Source organism: Lampetra planeri, chromosome 57, assembly GCF_965212315.1.
Source record: "Lampetra planeri chromosome 57, kcLamPlan1.2.h2, whole genome shotgun sequence".
NCBI lineage: Eukaryota > Metazoa > Chordata > Hyperoartia > Petromyzontiformes > Petromyzontidae > Lampetra > Lampetra planeri.
In genome coordinates, this window is record NC_136163.1 from 1,133,115 (window position 1) to 1,157,998 (window position 24,884).

General features: G+C 59.0%; 1 protein-coding gene across 1 annotated transcript in view; it reads left to right on the top strand.

The window, feature by feature from the left end:
- LOC144735863 (ubiquitin carboxyl-terminal hydrolase 16-like) overlaps positions 1-24,884 on the top strand; it is an 81,639-nt gene that overhangs the window by 47,529 nt on the left and 9,226 nt on the right. Inside the window, 6 exon segments of the mRNA XM_078618416.1 lie at positions 16,291-16,372; positions 20,481-20,572; positions 20,713-20,769; positions 21,334-21,522; positions 21,811-22,543; positions 22,889-23,053. Of these exon segments, the coding sequence (XP_078474542.1) occupies positions 16,291-16,372; positions 20,481-20,572; positions 20,713-20,769; positions 21,334-21,522; positions 21,811-22,543; positions 22,889-23,053 (1,318 nt within the window).

Genomic DNA, 24,884 nt, shown 5'->3' on the forward strand with positions numbered 1-24,884 from the left:
ACCTCGCCACCACCTCGTCACCACCTCGTCACCACCTCGTCACCACCTCGTCACCACCTCGTCACCAACCCCAACGTCACCAACACCTCGTCACCACCTCGTCACCACCTCGTCACCACCTCGTCACCAACACCTCGTCACCAACACCTCGTCACCACCTCGTCACCACCTCGTCACCACCACCTCGTCACCACCTCGTCACCAACACCTCGTCACCACCACCTCGTCACCACCACCTCGTCACCACCTCATCACCAACCCCAACGTCACCACCACCTCGTCACCACCACCTCGTCACCACCTCGTCACCAACACCTCGTCACCACCTCGTCACCACCACCTCGTCACCACCACCTCGTCACCAACACCTCGTCACCACCTCGTCACCACCACCTCGTCACCAACACCTCGTCACCACCACCTCGTCACCAACCCCAACGTCACCACCACCTCGTCACCACCTCACCACCACCTCGTCACGCACCACCTCACCCCGTCAAGCCAAAAGCAGCTTCTGTTTGGCCGAATCGAGGGGGGGGGGTAAACGGGCATGGCACAGGCTGGAGAAGAGATGGAGTTGATGCGGTACAGGAGGATGTGGAGGCTGAGGGCACTTGCCGATGTGGAGCAGGAGGCTCGTCAAGGACGCTGCTGCTGCTGCTGCTGCTGGGCAGTTGGAGGCAGTTGGAGGCAGTTGGAGGCAGTCGCCCTCCGACGGCAGCGGAGGGTAGAGGAGCGACGCTCGCAGAAACGAGCGGAGCGCTGGAACGCAGCAAGTTGGCACAATGAGGGGCACAGGTGGTGCATCTGCCAGTCGATTCAGCTCATGGCACCTGGGTATAGCCCGTGACCGACTTGTTGTGGACACTTCACGTGGCCTCAAAGTGCACCTAGCCTGGCACGAGTGCCGTGGTGACGTCACTGTGACTTTGTGGGGAGTGGTGGCTGTTGTGTGGGTGAGTGAGTGAGTCGTTGAGTGATTGGCGGTTGATTGAGGGAGGGAGTGTGTGAGTGAGTCGGTGAATGTTTGGGCGAGCGAGACTGTGTGTGAGAGAGCGAGTGTGTTGTTGTTGACCTGCAGTGTTAGGGTGAGTGAGTGTGTCGCTGTGACCTGCAGTGTTAGGGTGAGTGAGTGTGGGTGAGCGAGTGTTGTTGACATGAAGTGTTCAGGTGAGCGAGTGAGCGAGTGTGGGTGAGCGAGTGTGTTGCTGTGACCTGCAGTGTTCGGGTGAGCGAGTGAGTGAGTGTGGGTGAGCGAGTGTGTCGCTGTGACCTGCAGTGTTAGGGTGAGCGAGTGTGGGTGAGTGTGTTACTGTGACCTGCAGTGTTAGGGTGAGCGAGTGTGGGTGAGTGTTGTTGTTGACCTGCAGTGTTAGGGTGAGCGAGTGTGTCGCCGTGACCTGCGGTGTTAGGGTGAGCGAGTGTGGGTGAGCGAGTGTTGTGGACCTGCAGTGTTCGGGTGAGCAAGTGTGGGTGAGTGTGTTGTTGTTGACCTGCAGTGTTCGGGTGAGCGAGTGTGTCGCTGTGACCTGCGGTGTGGCGGTGGTAGAACGCAGTTTGGTTGGGTGGAGGAATCAACGAGTCCATCGGGTCATTCATCTGGCGTGCACTTGCAGTTCGCTCGTCCGTCCATTGACTTTCAATCATTTGTGCTCATTCATGCGCCATGGGTCCACCAGCCCCCCCCCCCGCTCCCGGCCCCCCAGACCCCGTGTGGACCAGGCAGGTGCTGCTTCTGCCGTGGTCATCCCCCCCCCCCCCCGTGCGGTGATGACGAGGCCGAGTGTGCGTGCGTCTGTCACGGTGCCGCGGCTGTGTGTGGACGTGGCGGCGGCGGCGATGAGATGGAGGCAGAGACGCAGGTCAGGGGCAACAAACGCTCATCGGGGGGCGGCCGCCGCCAGGGCCGCTGTGGCGGCGAGCGGGCGAGGTGGGGGGTGGTGGGGAGCGTGACCCCAGCGCGCGAGCAGAATGGCTCCGCGTGGAGTCTCCATACGGGTCACCCGCAGGCTGTGAGCTCGCACGCGCACGGCACACAGCACGGCGCTGTCACACGCTTTCGCTCGGATACGCACGCGTTTTCACGCGTTTTCACGCGTTTTCACGCGCGCAAACGCACACGAAACGCACGCACGTACAGATGCATACAAAGACAAAGATCCCCCCCCCCGCCCGACTGATTTTTGTTTAACACGTAGGCTTTCGTGAACCCAGAAAACCTCTCTTATGTTACCGAAGCGCCCACTTCCACCGCGTTGGCTCTGGTGTTGCCGATGCGGTGGAAGTGTGGTCGTCCTTGACTCGCAGACGCGGCTCGACACACTTGGAATGTTTGCAGCTCTCTCTGGTGGCAATAGGGGGAAGAGGGGGAAGGAGGGAGGGAAGGAGAAGGAGGGAGGGAGAAGGAGGCAGGGAGAAGGAGGCAGGGAGAAGGAGGCAGGGAGAAGGAGGCAGGGAGAAGGAGGCAGGGAGAAGGAGGCAGGGAGAAGGAGGCAGGGAGAAGGAGGCAGTGAGAAGGAGGGAGGGAGAAGGAGGGAGAAGGAGGCAGGGAGAAGGAGGCAGGGAGAAGGAGGCAGGGAGGAGGCAGGGAGAAGGAGGCAGGGAGAAGGAGGCAGGGAGAAGGAGGCAGGGAGAAGGAGGGAGGGAGAAGGAGGGGAGAAGGAGGCAGGGAGAAGGAGGGAGGGAGAAGGAGGCAGGGAGAAGGAGGGAGGGAGAAGGAGGCAGGGAGAAGGAGGGAGAAGGAGGCAGGGAGAAGGAGGGAGGGAGAAGGAGGCAGGGAGAAGGAGGGAGGGAGAAGGAGGCAGGGAGAAGGAGGGAGGGAGAAGGAGGCAGGGAGAAGGAGGGAGGGAGAAGGAGGCAGGGAGAAGGAGGGAGGGAGAAGGAGGGAGGGAGAAGGAGGCAGGGAGAAGGAGGGAGGGAGAAGGAGGCAGGGAGAAGGAGGCAGGGAGAAGGAGGCAGGGAGAAGGAGGGAGGGAGAAGGAGGCAGGGAGAAGGAGGCAGGGAGAAGGAGGGAGGGAGAAGGAGGCAGGGAGAAGGAGGCAGGGAGAAGGAGGCAGGGAGAAGGAGGCAGGGAGAAGGAGGCAGGGAGAAGGAGGCAGGGAGAAGGAGGGAGGGAGAAGGAGGCAGGGAGAAGGAGGGAGGGAGAAGGAGGCAGGGAGAAGGAGGCAGGGAGAAGGAGGCAGGGAGAAGGAGGGAGGGAGAAGGAGGCAGGGAGAAGGAGGCAGGGAGAAGGAGGGAGGGAGAAGGAGGGAGGGAGAAGGAGGCAGGGAGAAGGAGGGAGGGAGAAGGAGGGAGAAGGAGGCAGGGAGAAGGAGGCAGGGAGAAGGAGGCAGGGAGAAGGAGGCAGGGAGAAGGAGGGAGGGAGAAGGAGGCAGGGAGAAGGAGGCAGGGAGAAGGAGGGAGGGAGAAGGAGGGAGAAGGAGGGAGGGAGAAGGAGGCAGGGAGAAGGAGGCAGGGAGAAGGAGGCAGGGAGAAGGAGGCAGGGAGAAGGAGGCAGGGAGAAGGAGGGAGAAGGAGGCAGGGAGAAGGAGGCAGGGAGAAGGAGGCAGGGAGAAGGAGGCAGGGAGAAGGAGGCAGGGAGAAGGAGGCAGGGAGAAGGAGGCAGGGAGAAGGAGGGAGGGAGAAGGAGGCAGGGAGAAGGAGGGAGAAGGAGGCAGGGAGAAGGAGGGAGGGAGAAGGAGGCAGGGAGAAGGAGGGAGGGAGAAGGAGGCAGGGAGAAGGAGGCAGGGAGAAGGAGGCAGGGAGAAGGAGGGAGGGAGAAGGAGGGAGAAGGAGGCAGGGAGAAGGAGGCAGGGAGAAGGAGGGAGGGAGAAGGAGGCAGGGAGAAGGAGGCAGGGAGAAGGAGGGAGGGAGAAGGAGGGAGGGAGAAGGAGGGAGAAGGAGGGAGAAGGAGGCAGGGAGAAGGAGGCAGGGAGAAGGAGGCAGGGAGAAGGAGGGAGGGAGAAGGAGGGAGGGAGGAGGCAGGGAGAAGGAGGGAGGGAGAAGGAGGCAGGGAGAAGGAGGGAGGGAGAAGGAGGCAGGGAGGAGGCAGGGAGAAGGAGGCAGGGAGAAGGAGGGAGGGAGAAGGAGGCAGGGAGAAGGAGGGAGAAGGAGGCAGGGAGAAGGAGGGAGGGAGAAGGAGGCAGGGAGAAGGAGGGAGGGAGAAGGAGGCAGGGAGAAGGAGGGAGGGAGAAGGAGGCAGGGAGAAGGAGGGAGGGAGAAGGAGGGAGGGAGAAGGAGGCAGGGAGAAGGAGGCAGGGAGAAGGAGGCAGGGAGAAGGAGGGAGGGAGAAGGAGGGAGGGAGAAGGAGGGAGGGAGAAGGAGGCAGGGAGAAGGAGGGAGGGAGAAGGAGGCAGGGAGAAGGAGGCAGGGAGAAGGAGGCAGGGAGAAGGAGGCAGGGAGAAGGAGGGAGGGAGAAGGAGGGAGGGAGAAGGAGGGAGGGAGAAGGAGGGAGGGAGAAGGAGGGAGAAGAGGTTTCTTGTCGCTTGACCAACGTCGTCTTCACCTCGTGGGCACAGACGATGGCGGCGGCGCTGCGACCGATCTCCCCTGGGCCAAACCCCTCCGGGTGTGAGAGTCACCGACACGGAGACGGGGGGGGGCGACCCTCGGCCTCAACCGGCTAGCGAGCGCCCCTTGTAGCGGAGACGGGGGGGTGGGGGGGGCCCTGATTCGACGGTGCCGGCTTCGTGCCCCGTGCCGTTGCTGCTCGGAGGCAGGAGTCGCTCTCCGGCACACGGCTGTTGAAGTGACGGCCTGGGGAGACCAGGTCGGCGTTTGTGACGGGTGTGAAGACAACCGGGACACCTCCACGGTGCACGGGACACCTCCACGGTGCACGGGACACCTCCACGGTGCACGGCTCGTCTGTCCAGGACAGGAGCCAGAGACCGCAGCTCTCGGAACGGGAGGACGCCATGATGGGGGGGGGGGGGGGCGGAAGGTTTTCAAGAGACGAGACAACTTGCCTTTGTCAGGAAAGTCCCTGGGCTCCAAGCAAGACTCGTGATGACGAGAGGGTGAGAGGAGAGTGAGAGGGGGAGCTCTTTCAAAGGATGTTCTCTCCTCTCGAATGGAGAAGGTTTTGGTGGAAAGTGGAGCTCCCAGAACAACACGAGCAATCCCCTCCCAAGTGAAACAAGCCAGAAGTTGTCTTCACCTGGGAGACACCTTGAAGCAAACTCATCTCTGCCACTGCACCGAGTCCCCCGGAACAAATAGTAAGATAGGTACTGGGGTCAGCCTTTCCATCCTAGGCCGCAGTCTAACAGCATGAAGCGTTCCGGGCGAGGAGCAGGAGGTCCAGGACCTTCCCCATCGGTCCCGCTGTGTCCATGCAGGTAGGGTAGTGAGCGTGCTGTGTCCATGCAGGTAGGGTAGTGAGGGTGCTGTGTCCATGCAGGTAGGGTAGCGAGTGTGCTGTGTCCATGCAGGTAGGGTTGCGAGTGTGCTGTGTCCATGCAGGTAGGGTAGCGAGTGTGCTGTGTCCAAGCAGGTAGGGTAGCGAGTGTGCTGTGTCCATGCAGGTAGGGTAGCGAGTGTGCTGTGCCCATGCAGGTCGGGTAGCGAGTGTGCTGTGTCCATGCAGGTAGGGTAGCGAGCGTGCTGTGTCCAAGCAGGTAGGGTAGCGAGTGTGCTGTGCCCATGCAGGTAGGGTAGTGAGGGTGCTTTGTCCATGCAGGTAGGGTAGCGAGCGTGCTGTGTCCATGCAGGTAGGGTAGCGAGTGTGCTGTGTCCATGCAGGTAGGGTAGCGAGTGTGCTGTGTCCATGCAGGTAGGGTAGCGAGCGTGCTGTGTCCAAGCAGGTAGGGTAGCGAGTGTGCTGTGCCCATGCAGGTAGGGTAGTGAGGGTGCTTTGTCCATGCAGGTAGGGTAGCGAGCGTGCTGTGTCCATGCAGGTAGGGTAGCGAGTGTGCTGTGTCCATGCAGGTAGGGTAGCGAGTGTGCTGTGTCCATGCAGGTAGGGTAGCGAGTGTGCTGTGTCCATGCAGGTAGGGTAGCGAGTGTGCTGTGCCCATGCAGGTAGGGTAGCGAGCGTGCTGTGTCCAAGCAGGTAGGGTAGCGAGTGTGCTGTGTCCATGCAGGTAGGGTAGCGAGCGTGCTGTGTCTAAGCAGGTAGGGTAGCGAGTGTGCTGTGTCCATGCAGGTAGGGTAGCGAGTGTGCTGTGCCCATGCAGGTAGGGTAGCGAGTGTGCTGTGTCCATCCAGGTAGGGTAGCGAGTGTGCTGTGTCCATGCAGGTAGGGTAGCGAGCGTGCTGTGTCCAAGCAGGTAGGGTAGCGAGTGTGCTGTGTCCATGCAGGTAGGGTAGCGAGTGTGCTGTGCCCATGCAGGTAGGGTAGCGAGTGTGCTGTATCCATGCAGGTAGGGTAGCGAGTGTGCTGTGTCCATCCAGGTAGGGTAGCGAGTGTGCTGTGTCCATGCAGGTAGGGTAGCGAGTGTGCTGTGCCCATGCAGGTAGGGTAGCGAGTGTGCTGTGTCCATCCAGGTAGGGTAGCGAGTGTGCTGTGCCCATGCAGGTAGGGTAGCGAGCGTGCTGTGTCCAAGCAGGTAGGGTAGCGAGTGTGCTGTGCCCATGCAGGTAGGGTAGCGAGCGTGCTGTGTCCAAGCAGGTAGGGTAGCGAGTGTGCTGTGTCCATGCAGGTAGGGTAGCGAGCGTGCTGTGTCTAAGCAGGTAGGGTAGCGAGTGTGCTGTGTCCATGCAGGTAGGGTAGCGAGTGTGCTGTGTCCAAGCAGGTAGGGTAGCGAGTGTGCTGTGTCCATGCAGGTAGGGTAGCGAGTGTGCTGTGCCCATGCAGGTAGGGTAGCGAGTGTGCTGTGTCCATGCAGGTAGGGTAGCGAGCGTGCTGTGTCCAAGCAGGTAGGGTAGCGAGTTTGCTGTGCCCATGCAGGTAGGGTAGTGAGGGTGCTTTGTCCATGCAGGTAGGGTAGCGAGCGTGCTGTGTCCATGCAGGTAGGGTAGCGAGCATGCTGTGTCCAAGCAGGTAGGGTAGCGAGTGTGCTGTGTCCATGCAGGTAGCGTAGCGAGTGTGCTGTGTCCATGCAGGTAGGGTAGCGAGTGTGCTGTGTCCAAGCAGGTAGGGTAGCGAGCGTGCTGTGTCCAAGCAGGTAGGGTAGCGAGTGTGCTGTGTCCATGCAGGTAGGGTAGCGAGCGTGCTGTGTCCAAGCAGGTAGGGTAGCGAGTGTGCTGTGTCCATGCAGGTAGGGTAGCGAGTGTGCTGTGTCCATGCAGGTAGGGTAGCGAGCGTGCTGTGTCCAAGCAGGTAGGGTAGCGAGTGTGCTGTGTCCATGCAGGTAGGGTAGCGAGTGTGCTGTGTCCAAGCAGGTAGGGTAGCGAGTGTGCTGTGTCCATGCAGGTAGGGTAGCGAGTGTGCTGTGTCAATGCAGGTAGGGTAGCGAGCGTGCTGTGTCCAAGCAGGTAGGGTAGCGAGTGTGCTGTGCCCATGCAGGTAGGGTAGCGAGCGTGCTGTCTCCATGCAGGTAGGGTAACGAGTGTGCTGTGTCCATGCAGGTAGGGTAGCGAGCGTGCTGTGTCCATGCAGGTAGGGTAGCGAGCATGCTGTGTCCATGCAGGTAGGGTAGCGAGCGTGCTGTCTCCATGCAGGTAGGGTAACGAGTGTGCTGTGTCCATGCAGGTAGGGTAGCGAGCGTGCTGTGTCCATGCAGGTAGGGTAGCGAGCGTGCTGTGTCCATGCAGGTAGGGTAGTGAGGGTGCTGTGTCCATGCAGGTAGGGTAGCGAGCATGCTGTGTCCATGCAGGTAGGGTAGTGAGCTTGCTGTGTCCATGCAGGTAGGGTAGCGAGCGTGCTGTGTCCATGCAGGTAGGGTAGCGAGGGTGCTGTGTCCATGCAGGTAGGGTAGCGAGCGTGCTGTGTCCATGCAGGTAGGGTAGCGAGCGTGCTGTGTCCATGCAGGTAGGGTAGCGAGTGTGCTGTGACCATGCAGGTAGGGTAGCGAGCTTGCTGTGTCCATGCAGGTAGGGTAGCGAGTGTGCTGTGTCCAGGCAGGTAGGGTAGCGAGTGTGCTGTGTCCATGCAGGTAGGGAAGTGAGCGTGCTGTGTCCATGCAGGTAGGGTAGCGAGTGTGCTGTGACCATGCAGGTAGGGTAGCGAGCATGCTGTGTCCATGCAGGTAGGGTAGTGAGCGTGCTGTGTCCATGCAGGTAGGGTAGCGAGTGTGCTGTGTCCATGCAGGTAGGGTAGTGAGCTTGCTGTGTCCAGGCAGGTAGGGTAGCGAGTGTGCTGTGTCCATGCAGGTAGGGTAGTGAGTGTGATGTGTCCATGCAGGTATTGTAGTGAGTGTGATGTGTCCATGCAGGTAGGGTAGCGAGTGCTGTGTCCATGCAGGTAGGGTAGTGAGCTTGCTGTGTCCAGGCAGGTAGGGTAGCGAGTGTGCTGTGTCCATGCAGGTAGGGTAGTGAGCGTGCTGTGTCCAGGCATGTAGGGTAGCGAGTGTGCGGTGTCCATGCAGGTAGGGTAGTGAGCTTGCTGTGTCCATGCAGGTAGGGTAGCGAGCTTGCTGTGTCCATGCAGGTAGGGTAGCGAGCATGCTGTGTCCATGCAGGTAGGGTAGTGAGCGTGCTGTGTCCATGCAGGTAGGGTAGCGAGTGTGCTGTGTCCATGCAGGTAGGGTAGTGAGCTTGCTGTGTCCATGCAGGTAGGGTAGCGAGCATGCTGTGAGGGCGCACCTGGCCCTCTTGGGCAACACGCCGCTCGCCCTGCGGCCTAGCGGCAACCGCGAGCCCACCCCAAGTTGGTAGTCCGGCGAGGGCCACTTGACGCCTTCGCTGAGTGTTCGCCTCGCTGCGATTTCCGCTTCCCTCCAACACCGTTCCCGTGGGGTCGGCACTCGTGCCCAGGAGACTTTTCGCTCTGGAGAGTACCCAGGATGTTTACACATCGCACCGGTTTCTCGTTTGAGGTTGAGTAGACCTAGGGGAGGCCCAGGACCGGTTCAGATAATCGTCACTGATAGTGGCAGTGAGCGGGGATCGAACTCGGGTCGCAGGATTCGTAGTGCAGACCTTGACTTGCTCCTCTTCATCCCCTATGCGACATTTAACTGCTAAGCCAAATAGGAACTCGCACACATACGTAGGTGACCTGAAAAATATCACATCCCCGACTGCCACCTTCCATATCTCCCACCACCTCCATCCCCATCTCCCACCACCTCCGTCCCCATCTCCCACCACCTCCGTCCCCATCTCCCACCACCGTCCCCATCTCCCACCACCTCCGTCCCCATCTCCCACCACCTCCGTTCCACCCATGGGTTCCATTCAGTAACCCCCCCACCCACCGTGACCACAGCCACCCTGCCAGGCACCCACGCGTGCACACTCAGACGATGCCCTCGAGGCACAGCGATGAGCAGTTGCGCTCGTTCCCACCCGAGCAAAAGAACGGAGCGGTTGAGTGAGTGGGAGAGTGTGTGTGCGTGTGTGTGCCTGTGTGCGCAAACGCACACACGCACACACGCCTTGCGCTACGAACCCGGCTACCCGAGTTCGAATCCCGCTCGTGACCAATAATGGTGGTGGATATTAGAACCAGTCCTGGGCCTCCCCTGGGGAGACAAAGGCGGCCGGGCGTGGTGTTGGCCACCCACCCCCTCGTGTGCTGTTTCCTTCATAGGTGCTACTCGCTAACAGCACTTGCCCGAAAAGCCTATTAATGCTATACGGGGGATCTTGGTCTTTGTTGTGAGTGTGATCGTGAGTTGTGAGTGTGATCATGCAGCCGTTAGCATGCTGCGAACCCAGCAATCCTGGGTTGGATTCTTGCTTGTGGTTCACGCCAGTGACGACTATCTGAACCATTTCTGGACCTCCCCTGGGTCGACTCGGCCTCAAATGAGTACCTGGTGCGGTGAGTAAACATCGAGTGTGCACGAGATTGTGAGAGTGAATATGTTTGGGGGTTGACTCAGCCCATCATCCCTCTGGGGTTAATCAAATCAGTACCACTTTGTGGGGGAAGACAAACTCGCCCCCGCCATGGGCACGTGGAATTTCCACCGGTGACTTTAAAGCAGCTGAAGGGCACCAATGCCCCGATGCTCTTTGAGCAGGAAGCTCTTTAACTCGGAGGCGTGCTCAGACGAACACCATTGTACTGCAGAGGGCATTGAACGCTCGCCGCCGTGCGGTGAGGCTCTGTCGTGCGAGCGCCGGCTGCCACTGGCAGCGAGCGCCATCGGCTAACGAGTGCCGTCAGGCAATCAGCGGAGCAGCGGAGCGACGGAGGTTATTAATTAAATGTGCGCGTGAGGCCGTGACCCCGCGCAGACTCCCAGTCGCAACACGAGCCCTGACTCGGTCCGCAACTGATTCTGTCACGAGCCATGCCACCACCCCTCCCTCCAGCCTTGCCGCTCGCCCTGCAGATAACCGCTAGCGCTACTCCTACCGCTTCCCTTGCCGCTAGCGCTGCATTTAGCCCTGTCGCTAGCCCCCCCCTACCATTATCTCTGCCTCCAGCCTTGCCTCTAACCCTGTTACTTTACCCTATCGTTAGCCCGGCCACTACCCCTGCCACTGCCCCTGCCACTGCCCCTGCCACTACCTCTTCATTGTGTCTGTGTTTGCGAGCCCCTCGTTGCGTAATCCTGGCCGCCCCACGTGACCCTCCGCCTGGTTTTCTCGTGTGATTTGTTTTTGCCTCCGTCGAGCCGTGCGCCACTTAATTAGCCCTCGGCTCTCATGGCCAGCAGATGTGGGGTGGGGAGGGGGGGGGCCTCACCGGTACAACTTTAGTGCCCCCCCACCACCCACGTCCCCTTAGACAATGCCCCTTGATGAACGTTTCCCCGCGTCGCCCACGCTGGCCCGAGCACAGGCACCGGCCGTGGCACTGGTGGTGTGGGAGGGTGGGAACTGGGCATGTGGATGATGATGATGATGAGAATGTTTGTAATATTGACGGCGATGTGGACAAGAGGAGGAGGTTTTGCCAATGGCAGGAGGTAGCCGCAACTTGACGATGAGACGCGTGTGCGTGCGTGCGTGTGCGTGTGTGTGCGTGCGTGCGTGTGCGTGCGTGTGCGTGCGTGCGTGTGCGTGCGTGTGCGTGCGTGCGTGTGCGTGCGCGTGTGTGTGCGTGCGTGCGTGTGCGTGCGTGTGCGTGCGTGCAAGCGCGTGGAGCGGTGACGCGCCGGGTTCCGAGCCGATTCCTGCTCACGGCCACCAGCAGTGGAAAATGTCTCGAACCCGATTCTTGGCCTCCGCTCGGTGGACTGGGCCTTGGACGAGCACCTCGTGGGCGGTTTGAAACGACCGGTGGTGGGCGACGGCGACCGGCGTTCTTGTTGCCCACGCCTCGTCGCCTCCTCCTCGTGTGCCGCACCGGCCTGAACAGGCGCTCGCCGACAACACTCGCTGCGTGTTCGCTAGCGGGCTGCGGAGGCTACGCCGGGGATCTTTGTCTTTGTGCGCACGTGCGTGTGGCGTGTGTGCGCGCGCGCGCACGGCGAATGGGAGCGTGAGCTGGAGGGGAGGCGGGAGCGGGGGAGAGAGAATCCCGCGTGGAGAGGAACGCGCACGCAGGCGGCGGCGGCAGCAGCGGCAGCAGCAGCGGGCTTCGCATTGAGGCCATTGTGAGCGTGGGAACTGCCCAGCTGTGGGCCGCACTGCTGCCCCTCTCAGCCATATGCCCATCCCGGCACTCCACACGCACGTCAGGTGTGCCTGCCGGCGGATTGGCGTGTGCGCCGCTGATGAAGTGGGGGGCTCAGTAATTGCCTCTCTTCTTCTGTGGAGTTTGTGTCTGCCGCATGCAACATGCGCGCACACGCACACACACACACACGCGCGCTCTCTCTTTCTCCAAGCGCAAGACGTACACTGGGAGATCACACGCACCGCTCTCGGCACACTCGCACCTCACGCACGTAACCAAAGACAAATACAAAGATCCCCCGTGTAGTCTTAACAGACTGTTGGGGCAAGTGCTGTTTGCGAGCACCTATGAAGGCTGGCACGGCACACGAGGGAGTGGGTGGCCAGCACCACGCCCGGCCGCCTTTGTCTCCCTAGTGGCGATGTTTACACACTGCTCCAGGTACACATTTTTAGGCTGAGTCGACCTAGGGGAGGCCTAGGAACGGTTCATATATCCGTCGCTGGTGTTGGCCGTGAGCGGGAATTGAACTCGAGTCACCGGGTTCGTAGCCCAGCGCATGTACACAATCACGCTGCCACACAACGAAAACACACCAATTCACACGCACGAACGCACGCACACGACGCATACATACACACACTCGCAAACTCGCACACACGTACACACACTCGCAACAAAGACAAAGATCCCCCGTGTAGTCTCTGTAACAGACTGTTGGGGAAAGTGCTGTTAGCGAGCACCTATGAAGGCCGGCACGGCACACGAGGGGGTGGGTGGCCAACACCACGCCCGGCCGTCTTTGTCTCCCCAGTTGCGATGTTTACAGAGCGCACCAGGTACTCATTTGAGGCTGAGTCGACCTAGCAGACGCCCAGGACCAGTTCGGATAATCGTCACCGGTGTTGGCCGTGAGCGAAGATCGAACTCGGGTCGCCGGGTTCGTAGCGCAACGTAGCGCTAACCACTACACCACCACTCCACACTCACAACCCACACACACACTACACACGCGCACACACACACTACACACACACACAACTCACACACACCTCACACACACAACCCACACACACGACCCACACACACGACCCACACACACGACCCACACACACGACCCACACACACGACCCACACACACACTACACACGCACACACACTCACAACCCACACACACACTCAACCCACACACACTCACAACCCACACACACTACACACGCGCACACACTCACAACCCACACACACTCACAACCCACACACACTACACACGCGCACACACACGACCCACACACACACAGCCCACACACACAACCCACGCACACACTACACACGCGCACACACTACACACACACACAACCCACACACCACACACGCACACACACACGACCCACACACACACACTACACACGCACACACTCACAACCCACGCACACACTCACAACCCACACACACTCACAACCCACACACACACACACATTCCACACACACACACACATTCCACACACACCACGCACACACGCACACACACTCACAACCCACACACACACTCACAGCCCACACACACAACCCACACACACAACCCACACACACAACCCACACACACCACACACCCACACACACACTACACACGCACTCACAACCCACACACACACCACACACACACACCACACACACACACCACACACACACTTACAACCCACACACACACACCACACATGCACGCACACACCACACACGCACACTCACAGCCCACACTCACAACCCACACACACACGCACACACACACTCACAACCCACACACACTCACAACCCACACACACACACACTCACAACCCACACACACTCACAGCCCACACACACTCACAACCCACACACTCATAACCCACACACACTCACAACCCACACACACGCACACACACACTCACAACCCACACACACTCACAGCCCACACACACTCACAACCCACACACACTCACAACCCACACACACTCACAACCCACACACACACACGCACACACACGCACACACACACTCACAACCCACACACACTCACAACCCACACACACTCACAACCCACACACACACACGCACACACACACTCACAACCCACACACACTCACAGCCCACACACACTCACAACCCACACACACTCACAACCCACACACACTCACAACCGACACACACAACCCACACACACGCACACACACACTCACAACCCACACACACACACTCACAACCCACACACATCACACACGCGCACACACACACACACTCGCAACCCACACACACACACGCACACACACACTCACATCCCACACACACATGCGCCCCCACCCCCTGGCAGCATGCGTTTGTACAAAAGGGAGCCCCCGTGCAAGGCCCATCTCACTAAACGGTGGGGTCGAGTGGGGGGTGGCGGAGGTTAATATCGGGGGGGGGGGGGGGGGGAGGTTTTGGGAGTGTTTGTGAAGATGCAGGTGGAGTGTGTGGTCCGTGTGTGTGGTGTACACGTGTGTGCAGTGTGGTGTAGGGGTGTGTGTGTGTGTGTGTACACACGTCTGTGTGTGTGTGCAGTGTGGTGTAGGTGTGTGTACACACGCCTGTGTGTGTGTGTGTGCAGTGTGGTGTAGGTGTGTGTACACACGCCTGTGTGTGTGTGTGCAGTGTGGTGTAGGTGTGTGTACACACGCCTGTGTGTGTGTGTAGTGTGGTGTAGGGGTGTGTACACACGGTTGTGTGTGTGTGCAGTGTGGTGTAGGGGTGTGTGTGTGTGTACACACGTCTGTGTGTGTGTGTGCAGTGTGGTGTAGGTGTGTGTACACACGCCTGTGTGTGTGTGCAGTGTGGTGTAGGGGTGTGTACACACGCCTGTGTGTGTGCAGTGTGGTGTAGGGGTGTGTGTGTAGTGCGGTATAGGGGTGTGTGTACACACGGCTGTGTGTGTGCAGTGTGGTGTAGGGGTGTGTGTACACACGTCTGTGTGTGCAGTGTGGTGTAGGGGTGTGTGTACACATGGCTGTGTGAGTTTTCAGTGTGATGTCGGGGTGTGTGGACACATGGCTGTGTGAGTGTGCAGTGTGATGTCGGGGTGTGTGGACACACGGCTGTGTGAGTGTGCAGTGTGATGTCGGGGTGTGTGGACACATGGCTGTGTGTGTGCAGTGGTGTAGGTGTGTGTACACACGCCTGTGTGTGTGTGCAGTGTGGTGTAGGGGTGTGTGTACACACGTCTGTGTGTGTGCAGTGTGGTGTAGGGGTGTGTGGACACACGGCTGTGTGTGTGTGCAGTGTGGTGTAGGGGTGTGTGGACACACGGCTGTGTGTGTGTGCAGTGTCCGGTAAAAACAAGCCCCTACCTCCTGGGTAGGGCTGCACGGTGCCGCTGTGCTGGATGTGTGCGATGCTACGAAGGGATCAGCCGATTAAATCGGCTTCATGGCACTTGGAGCCACCACAGCGGCCAACGGGGGCTCTGGACGTTCAGTTTAATTAACAAAAAAACACTATGAATAATTAACTAAGCTTGTGCCGGAGGCCCCGGGGGGGACAGGTTCCTGGCCAAACCCCATTTGGCGGAGCCAGGAGGTTGAATCTTTACCCTCGGGGCTCCTCCAGAAACAACAAAAAGCCACTACGTGTGGCCACGTGGAATGTTCGAACGCTCACTGCGGAGGAGAGGCTGCCGCTGCTCTATCGGGAGTTGAACCGTTACCGCCTGGATATCTGCGGTATTCAGGGGGCCCGGTGGCTCTGCATGCATAGTGTTGTTGAGCTGTTTAGATGCTTTGCGTGTTGACGTGTTTGTGTTGCAAAGTTTCTGCCCTGTTTGTGCCGTTATCTTAATTGGCCGAGATTGACCTTTGAACCCAGCGACCCGAGTTCAATTGTTGTAATCAACCAACATCGGTGACCACTGGTCATGGGCATCCTCGAGGTTGTCTTGGCCATGAACGAACATGAAGTCCAACCGCGTAAAACATCAGCCCGGGGGAAGATGGAGGCGGCCGGGCGCGATGCTGGCCACACGGCGCCGGCCTCAGTGGGCTTTCGTTCGCTAACAGCACTTGACGTCGGCGTTGCGACGACTGCCCGGGATGTCGCAGGGGAAGGTGCTGCTGCTGCTGCGGTGGCGAGATGTTGTCCGGATGGCCTGATGTGCAGGAGGCCGTGGGTTCGATCTCTGCTGTGTATTTGGAGTTTGGGTGTTCTCCGCGTGGTGGCGTGGATTTTTCTCCGGGTCCTCTGGTTTCCCACCCCACATTTAGAATCAACGTGCGTTTAGGGTATTTGGCTGCTAAAACTACCAACGCGACAAGCCACTCCGTTGAGCTATCATTTGTGGCCAGGTCACTTCTGAAAAAAGCTGTCGAGCTCGTGTGGAAATGTATGGCAGCCAGAGACTCTAAACTCGCGTTGATTCTAAATGTGGAGGGGACTAAGTGGAGTCCTCAGAAAAATCCACGCGACCACGGGGAGATAGACACGCAGACTCCAAATATACAGGCGTCGGGATCGGGATCGAACCTACAACCTCCTGGACACCAAGTGAGGTAGTTAACATCTCACCACCGTGGCACCCTGAATCGGGGCGGCCACACAGCTCGAACCGCGAAACTATCTGCCACAAGTGGTGGCCGTGTCACCAGCAGCAGGGTGTTGAAGGCTCCCTGTGGGGTCTTTGTGTCTCTGCACAGAGGATCAAGACCGCGATCCTGGAGGCGCTGGACAAGCCTACCTCCAAAACAGCAGACGAGGCTACACGGAGATCCGTCAAAGGTCTCGCACACACGCACACACGCGTGCACGCACACACGCACACACGCGTGCACGCACACGTGTGCACACGCACGCACGCACACACGCGCACACACGCACGCACGCGCGCACACGCACACACGCACACACGCACACACGCGTGCACGCACACACGCACACGTGTGCACACGCACGCACGCGCGCACGCACACACGCACACGTGTACGCACACACGCACGCACACTTGCGCTTGCACGTACAAACACATGCACGCGCACAAACACACGCACAAACACACGCACACGCACAAACACACGCACACGCACAAACACACGCACTCGCACAAACACAATCGTTTCCCAATCCGCACGTCTCTTCGGACAACACGACACTCGTTTCTTTTCTTCTAGCCCCACACCCAGGGTGCGTGCATGTGTGTGTGTGTGCGTGTGTGTGTGCGTGTGTGTGTGCGTGTGTGTGTGTGTGTGCGTGCGTGCGCTGGGATGGGCCCCACGCCCATGGGGGGGGGGGGGGGGGGTCTGTGCTCGTAAAGAGTGAACGTGGTGCGGCGCATCTCGCGCCGTGCGGTGGAGAGCGGCCTGCAAGGGGAGATGCCTGCGAGCGATGCTCCGTATCCGCACGCTCATTGCACACGAGAGGCTGTTTTTGGGCTTAGATCGCTTAAATATAAATGTGTCGTTAAACCCACCACCACCCGACTCAGACGAAAACAAAACGTGCCAATTCGTTCCTGGTTCAGCACGCACCGGTCGAGTGTTGGAGAGTTAAACCACCACATTTTCAACTGGAGCACGCTGACGTTTCGCCCGGGAATTCCAACCAGCGGCCCCATCGGGCGACAGCCCGAGTAGCTCACCGCACGGCCGTGAAGCCCCCGTCGTCGACGCTTCGGTGATGCAGCCAAACCGAAGCGACGGAGACGCTCCGAGGTGGACGCGGTCGGAGTTTGTGTCACGGAGAGTCGACGGTGGCCGTGGTGAGACCATCGAGACGGCACACGGCAGGTGCCTGCGCAGCGCCACTCACGGCCTCCTCTTGAGACCAAGATCCAGGATGGTCACGTCTTTGCGCCGCTTCTCGGTGGCAGCCCCAAACAGTCTGGAACGCTGTCCCTCTGCACCTCAATCGTCTCCTTCAAGAGAGACTTAAAAACTCACCTACAGCCACGCGCTTTCAAGCGACTCTGAGCTTGGCTCCGCGCCTCTGAGTTGCGGCCGTTACGTCCGCAAATTTGCCCGCGTTATAAATTGCATCATTATTATTGCACTTGAGAACTCTGTTCAATCACAACCCAGTCCACACAAGTCGACAGATCTCTGTGCGAGTCTAGGGTCTCTGTGTGAGTCTACGGGTCTCTGTGTGAGTCTACGGGTCTTTGTGTGAGTCTACATGTCTCTTTGAGTCTCCGGGTCTCTTATGTGTGAAAACGGGTCTCTATGTGAGTCTACGGGTCTGTGTGAGTCTATGGGTCTCTATATGAGTCTATGGGTCTCTGTGTGAGTCTATGGGTCTCTGTGTGAGTCTATGGGTCTGAGTCTATGGGTCTCTGTGTGAGTCTACGGGTCTACGCGAGTACAGCTCTCGGTGAGTCTGCAGATGTCGGTGTGGGTCTGGTTCTAGAACCCAGTGCAGTCGCTGTTGGTGGGTGGCTGATGAGCCCCGAGCATGCAAGCCAGGATCCCAGCAGGGCCCACGGATCGGCATCCCTCGCTCTCGCGCAGCCCCGGTGTGGGCGCAAGCTTCTCGAGTGCCGCGCTAGCGCCCTCTCGCGATGCCGGGGGCGGCGCCGCACGGCCGCTCTGCGAGGAACACGAGTCGACGCGTCCCGAGCCAATAGCACCACCGCGTGGCCTCGAAGTGAAACAATAGGCCACGTTTTGGACAAATGGCCCTTTCTGCGGGGCAATTTACATCTGTCTCCTCCACCGGGATGGTGGCGAATGTGGACCGAGCTTTCAACAGCCATTCTTTGTGTGTGTGTGTGTGGGGAGCGGTGGTGCAGCGGTTAGCGCTACGCTGCGCTACGAACCCGGCGACCCGGGTTCGATTCCCGCTCATGGCCAACACCACAGTGGCGCTTATCTGAACCGGCCTTGGGCCTCCCCTAGGTCGACTCGGCCTCAAATGAGTACCTGGTGCAGTGTGTAAAGATCGTCACTGGGGAGACAAAGGCGGCCGAGCGCGGGCGTGGTGCTGGCCACCCACCCCCTTGTGTCCCGTGCCAGCCTTCATAGGTGCTCGCCAACAGCGCTTGCCCCAACAGTCTGTTAAGGCTACACGGGGGATCTTTGTCTTTGTGTGTGTAGTGTGTATGTCATCTCCAGTAAAAGCAAGCCCCTACCTCGTCGGTGGTATGGGACGGTAACGCTGCGGTGGATGTGAGCAATGCCATTGGGGATCGGCCAATTGAAATCGGTGATGGTAGCCACCAACAGCAGCCAATGGGGGGGCTGTGGACGGCTGCGAGGGGCTGGTAGTAACCCTCCCTGGAGGGGGTACAGGTGTCTATGACGTCTCCTGGCCAAACTCAACTTTTGGCGGAGCCAGGGGGCTGATCCCGTACCCTCGGGATTCCTCCAGACACGGAAAAAATCCACCGCGAGTGGCCACGTGCGTGGGGACGTGGCGGTGAGGTGCAGGAAGCTGTAGGCCCCGGGTTACTGTGGGCTCGCCTCCCCATCAACGGCAGGCGAGGGATGTTGGTGGTAGTTGCCTCACCGAAGGTGAACATCAGTGGAGGGATGCAGGCAAGGCCGATGAGTCAGATGCCTTCTATGGCCTCCTGTCACAGGTGCTGGCTAAAGTGGCCACTCGGGATAGAGTCATCTTGTTGGGTGACTTCAATGCCCGAGTTGGTCATGATGCTGGCACCTGCCCTGGAGTGATTGGAAGTTATGGGCCAGATCAGCTCAGTAACAACGGTAGGAGGCTTGCTATAGTTTTGTGCAGCCCATGCTGTTCTGGCAACTGTGCATCCACACAACATCATGGATGCATACCATGCGCAAGCAAGAGCATCTGCTGGACTACATAGTGACGGAACAGCAGATACGGGCCCATGTCCTTAACATCAGGACCAACTGTGGAGCTGATCTGCCCAATGACCATCGGCTTGCCCATCTGTAAGATGCGCCTGCCATTCTTCCACTCCTGTGGTGAGTGTCCATCTAGGACCCCATTCAAACCCACAGTGGCCTCGTCTCAGCTAGCTGATGAATGTTGCAAGTGAGAATTTCATCATCACTTGCGGCTGGGGTTGGCATCGTCCCCCACTCCTGATGTCGAGGGGAAATGGGCGAGGTGTATGACTGTGGCTCATGCAGCTGCAATGGCTGCTTTGGGTACACGGTCCAAACCTCCCCAGAGACCCTGGCTGACAAAGGAGGTGTTCAAGCTGGCTGAGAAAAAGCGACAGGCCCACTCTCATCGTCTACAGCATCCCAAGTCAGAGACTGAGGCGGCTTACCGCAGCCTTCGCTCGGAGGTTCGGAGAGCCATGCGGCACTGCATGGATAAGTGGTGGTCGCGGGTTGCTGAGGAGATGGAATCTTCCTCAGTAGCCTGCGATCACAAATCATTCTTTAATTTCATCAAAAGTTACTTACAGTGTCACATCTATCATCATACTTATGGAAAAGAAAGGTGATCTGACCTCCAACCCCCAGGAACAGATTTGCTGAGCATTTCTGTGAGGTCCTGGCGGAGGGGAAATCCCTCAACCCAAAAAACATCATGAGGCAAAGTGGGGATGACCCTGCTGAGGCTGCGGTGCCTCAAACATTGGAAGAAGTCACCCCCTGTGAGTGGCTGGCTGAGGTGCCATCTGTTGAGGAAGTACTGAAGGCGATCCGGAGTCTGAGACCAGGAAAGGCACCGGGCAGAGATGATCTCCCAAGCGAAATGCTGAGGGAGGGTGGCGTTTGTGCACAGACTGCCCTATATGACATCATAACAACAGTCTGGACCACTGGACGGGTTCCGCAGGATTGGAAGGATGTCCTGGTGGTCCCCCTCTTCAAGACTGTAACAACTCGGTGTGCCGGGAAAGGTACCTGCTGTGTGTGTGTGTGTCTCTCGTGTGTGTGCGGTGGCGGTGGTGGTGGTGCAGGCTACGGGCTGCATGCCGTGCGGTTGAACGCCGTCGACCGCGTGTTTGGTGGGGAGCTCATCAACATCATCACGTGCGACAGGTGCAGGACGGTGAGGTCTCCCCGTCACATCGCCACGTCACGGCACATCGTCACATCGCCGCCATAACACATCGCAGCGCGTGACACGACGTCACGTGACGGACACAATCGCATCGACGCGACGCGTGACGAGTTCGTGTGTCTCCGCAGATTGTACGGGTCGCGGAGCCCTTCCTGGACCTCTCCCTGCCCGTCATCGACAACACGGTGCCTCGCCTCCTCATCACCTCATCCTCACCACACCCTCACCTTAGCTCCCCCTCACCACCTCTTCTACACCCCCTCACCACCTCCACACCTCAATTTTAGACACTCTGTGCGGTACACGTTGTGGTCGTTGTTGTCGTTGTTGTGGTGGTACTGGTGGTGGGTTTCCCTGCCCACCCTGCACACACTCGCTCACAAACAGACAAAGACAAAGATTCCCCAAGTAGTCTACGCAGGCTCTTGGGGAAAGTGCTGTTGGCGAGTGCCTATGAAGTCCGAAATGGTTAGGCCTTTGTTTGCCCAGTGATGATTTCTACTCGCCACACCACGTGCTCATTCTAGGCCCAGTCAGCCGAGGGGGAAGTCCCCAGGATCGGTTCAGATCATTTCCAGTGATGTTGGCTGTGCGTGCGAATCGAACTCTGATCGCCGGGTTCGCTGCGCGGCGCAGTAACTAACCACCGTGCCACCGCTCCCCACGCGCACTGGCATAGCGCAAGCACGCACACACCAGGCACACTCGCTTGCAATCCGCTCACTTTGACCGCGCGTGAGTCCGCGCAGGCGAGCCGGCCGACCAGCAAGAAGGCCCGGGCTGTGGAGGAGGAGGTGGAGGAGAGGGGGGGGCGTGAAAGGGGGGAGGACAAGGTCACGGGGTCACGGAGGAGGGGATCCTCCCCCACTCTTCCCCCGGCCCCCCAGAGCAAGTTCCAAGAGAAGAAGGCGAAGAAACAGGCACGGCAGCAAGCCAAGGTGACATGGGGAGCGCGGGGGGGAGGCGCAGTGGTTGAGAGACAGTGAGGGTGGTTACGGGTGCTCGTCGAGAGAGGACAAGCACGCCACGGGCGTCGAGGGGGTAGCGCAGCATTGTGGGTGGCAGAGTGCATTGTGGGCCCGACACGGACACGATGAGGCGGCGCGAGTGGCACGGACGTCACAACGCATCCTTGTGCTGTGTCCTCACTCAGCGTTGTGTGTGTGTGTGTGCGTGTGTGTGTGCGTGCGTGCGCGTGTGTATGTGCGTGCGTTTGTCGCTGTCAGTCGATGCGGCGCCAGCAGAAGCACCAGCGGAAGCTGTTCCCCATGGGAGCCGAGACTCTGAATGGGGATCCTGACTCCTCGACCACCGACACAACCGTCACCAACAACATCAAGCAAGAGGACGAAAATGATATTCATGTTGACAACGAGAGTGCTGCTGATGCTGCTGCCACTGCTGACGATCAAGATGATGATGATGATGGCGATGCTGATGATGCTGCTGATGCTGCTGATGAAGATGCTGCTGCTGCTGATGAAGATGGTGCTGCTGCTGATGAAGATGCTGCTGTTATAGAAGCGCCGAACCTCGCGGACTCGCAACGGACTCGCCGCACGGTCGACTCCCAGCGTCCCGAGCGCCCCGGGCATGAGCCGCCTGGGGTTGTGACCCGATCTTCCATGTGCGCAGTCATGGCGCAGCTCGGCAACCTGCAGCTCCGCGACGGGGACGGGGGGGAGGGGGGCGAGGCGCGGGAGGAGGACGATGGGTACGGAGAAAAGGGGGAGAGAGAGGTGATGGAGAGGCTACAGGAAGCGGGAGATGACGGCGGTGGGAGTGGTTGTGGACCGGCAGTGTCGCCAGAGGATGTAAGGATCAGCGTGGACGAGGTAACCAAGGTGGAGGAGGAGGAGGAGGATGATGAGGAGGAGGAGCCGATGAAGAGCTCGTCGAGGGACACGAGGATGCGGAGACGCAAGGACGAGGCACTCTCGTTTGGCAGCGACGAGGAAAGTGAGAATACCAAACGCTTGGCAACGCAGCCCCACGGTTCAAACGCAGCCACGCACGGAGAGGGGGGGGGGGGGGTGTGGTGTGTGGTGTGGTGGGTATGGTGCGGGTATGGTGGGTGTGAGTGTGGTGTGTGTTGTGTGCAGTACGGGGCCCGGTGGCTTAGCGGTTGGCGCGCTGTTACTTGAGCACAATCCCATTACCGACTGTATTACTCCAGCACCACTGTTACTGTGTGTCTCTGTTACTCGAGCCCCACTCTCTAGCCGAGCGCACCCCGGAGTCGTCGCAGCCTCCCTGGCCACCCAGGGAAGCGTCCCCGTGTCTGCCTCTTGTCCCCGCACGCAGCGCGCCTCGTGGCGGTGGCGGTGCACGACCCGGTGGAGACCCTGGCCGAGGCCTGCGATGTTCCGCCAGACCGCGCCTCGCTCCTCGGCTGCCTCCTGCGGTTCACAACCCCGGAGCAGCTGGCCGGGAGCAACATGCTCCTGTGTGAGCACTGCTCACAGAAAGGTGATCACTCCTCCTCGCTCAAATACACTCACTACGCTTACACACACACACACATCACCACTAACACACACTACTCACACTCACTACGCTTACACACACACACACCCATCACTACTAACACACACTACTCACACTCACTACGCTTACACACACACACACACATCACCACTAACACACACTACTCACACTCACTACGCTAACACACACACACACACCCATCACTACGAACACACACTACTCACACTCACTACGCTTACACACACCCATCACTACTAACACACACTACTCACTACGCTAACACACACACACACCTCACCACTAACACACACTACTCACACTCACTACGCTAACACACACACCCATCACTACTAACACACACTACTCACACTCACTACGCTAACACACACACACACACACACATCACTACTAACACACACTACTCACACTCACTACGCTAACACACACACCCATCACTACTAACACACACTACTTACACTCACTACGCTTACACACACACCCATCACTACTAACACACACTACTCACACTCACTACGCTAACACACACACACATCACCACTAACACACACTACTCACACTCACTACGCTTACACACACACACATCACCACCAACACACACTACTCACACTCACTACGCTAACACACACACACACATCATCCCTAACACACACTACTCACACTCACTACTCACCCTCACTATACTCACTACTCACATTCACCGAGTGGTGAGCGTGGTGTGTGTGTGGTGGTGAGGGTGTACACCGAGTGGTGAGCGTGGTGAGTGTGTGTGGTGGTGAGCGTGGTGAGTGTGTGTGTGTGTGGTGGTGAGCGTGGTGAGTGTGTGTGTGTGTGGTGGTGAGGGTGTGTGTAGTGGTGAGCGTGGTGAGTGTGTGTGGTGGTGAGGGTGTACACTGAGTGGTGAGCATGGTGAGTGTGTGTGTGTGTGGTGGTGAGGGTGTGTGTAGTGGTGAGCGTGGTGAGTGTGTGTGGTGGTGAGGGTGTGTGTGGTGGTGAGCGTGGTGAGTGTGTGTGGTGGTGAGGGTGTACACTGAGTGGTGAGCGTGGTGAGTGTGTGTGTGTGTAGTGGTGAGCGTGGTGAGTGTGTGTAGTGGTGAGCGTGGTGAGTGTGTGTGGTGGTGAGCAGCAGGCAGGAAGGTGAAGGGTCTACACCGAGTGGTGAGCGTGGTGAGTGTGTGTGTGGTGGTGAGTGTGTGTGTGGTTGTGAGCGTGGTGAGTGTGTGTGTGGTGGTGAGCGTGGTGAGTGTGTGTGTGGTGGTGAGCATGGTGAGTGTGTGATGGTGAGCGTGGTGAGTCCGGCAAAACAACCTCCTACCTCCTCGCGGTGCCGGACGGGCAACACTGTCGTGGGCAGTGCTGTGGGGGGAGGGCCAATGCCCATTGGCCTCTCCCCTCATGGCGTCTGTGACCACCACAGTGGCTAAACGGGGGCTCTGGACGGGTGCGAGGGGCTGGTAACCCCTCCACCTTCAATTAACCACCACTAAACTACGATTTAAACATAAACCTGTAATTAATAAGCTTGTGCCGGAGGCCCCGGGGGGTCAGGCTTTTATGACGTCTCCTGGCCAAACCCCATTTGGCGGAGCCAGGAGATTGAATTTTAACCCTCGGGGCTCCTCCAGTAACAACGAAAAACCATTGCGGATGGCCACGTGGAATGTTCGAACGCTCACTGCGGAGGAGAGGCTGCCACTCCTCTGTCGGGAGCTGGACCGGTACCGCCTGGATCTCTGTGGCATTCAGGAGGTCCGGTGGACCGGTTCTGGCTCCTGCCACCATGAGGGGTGGACAG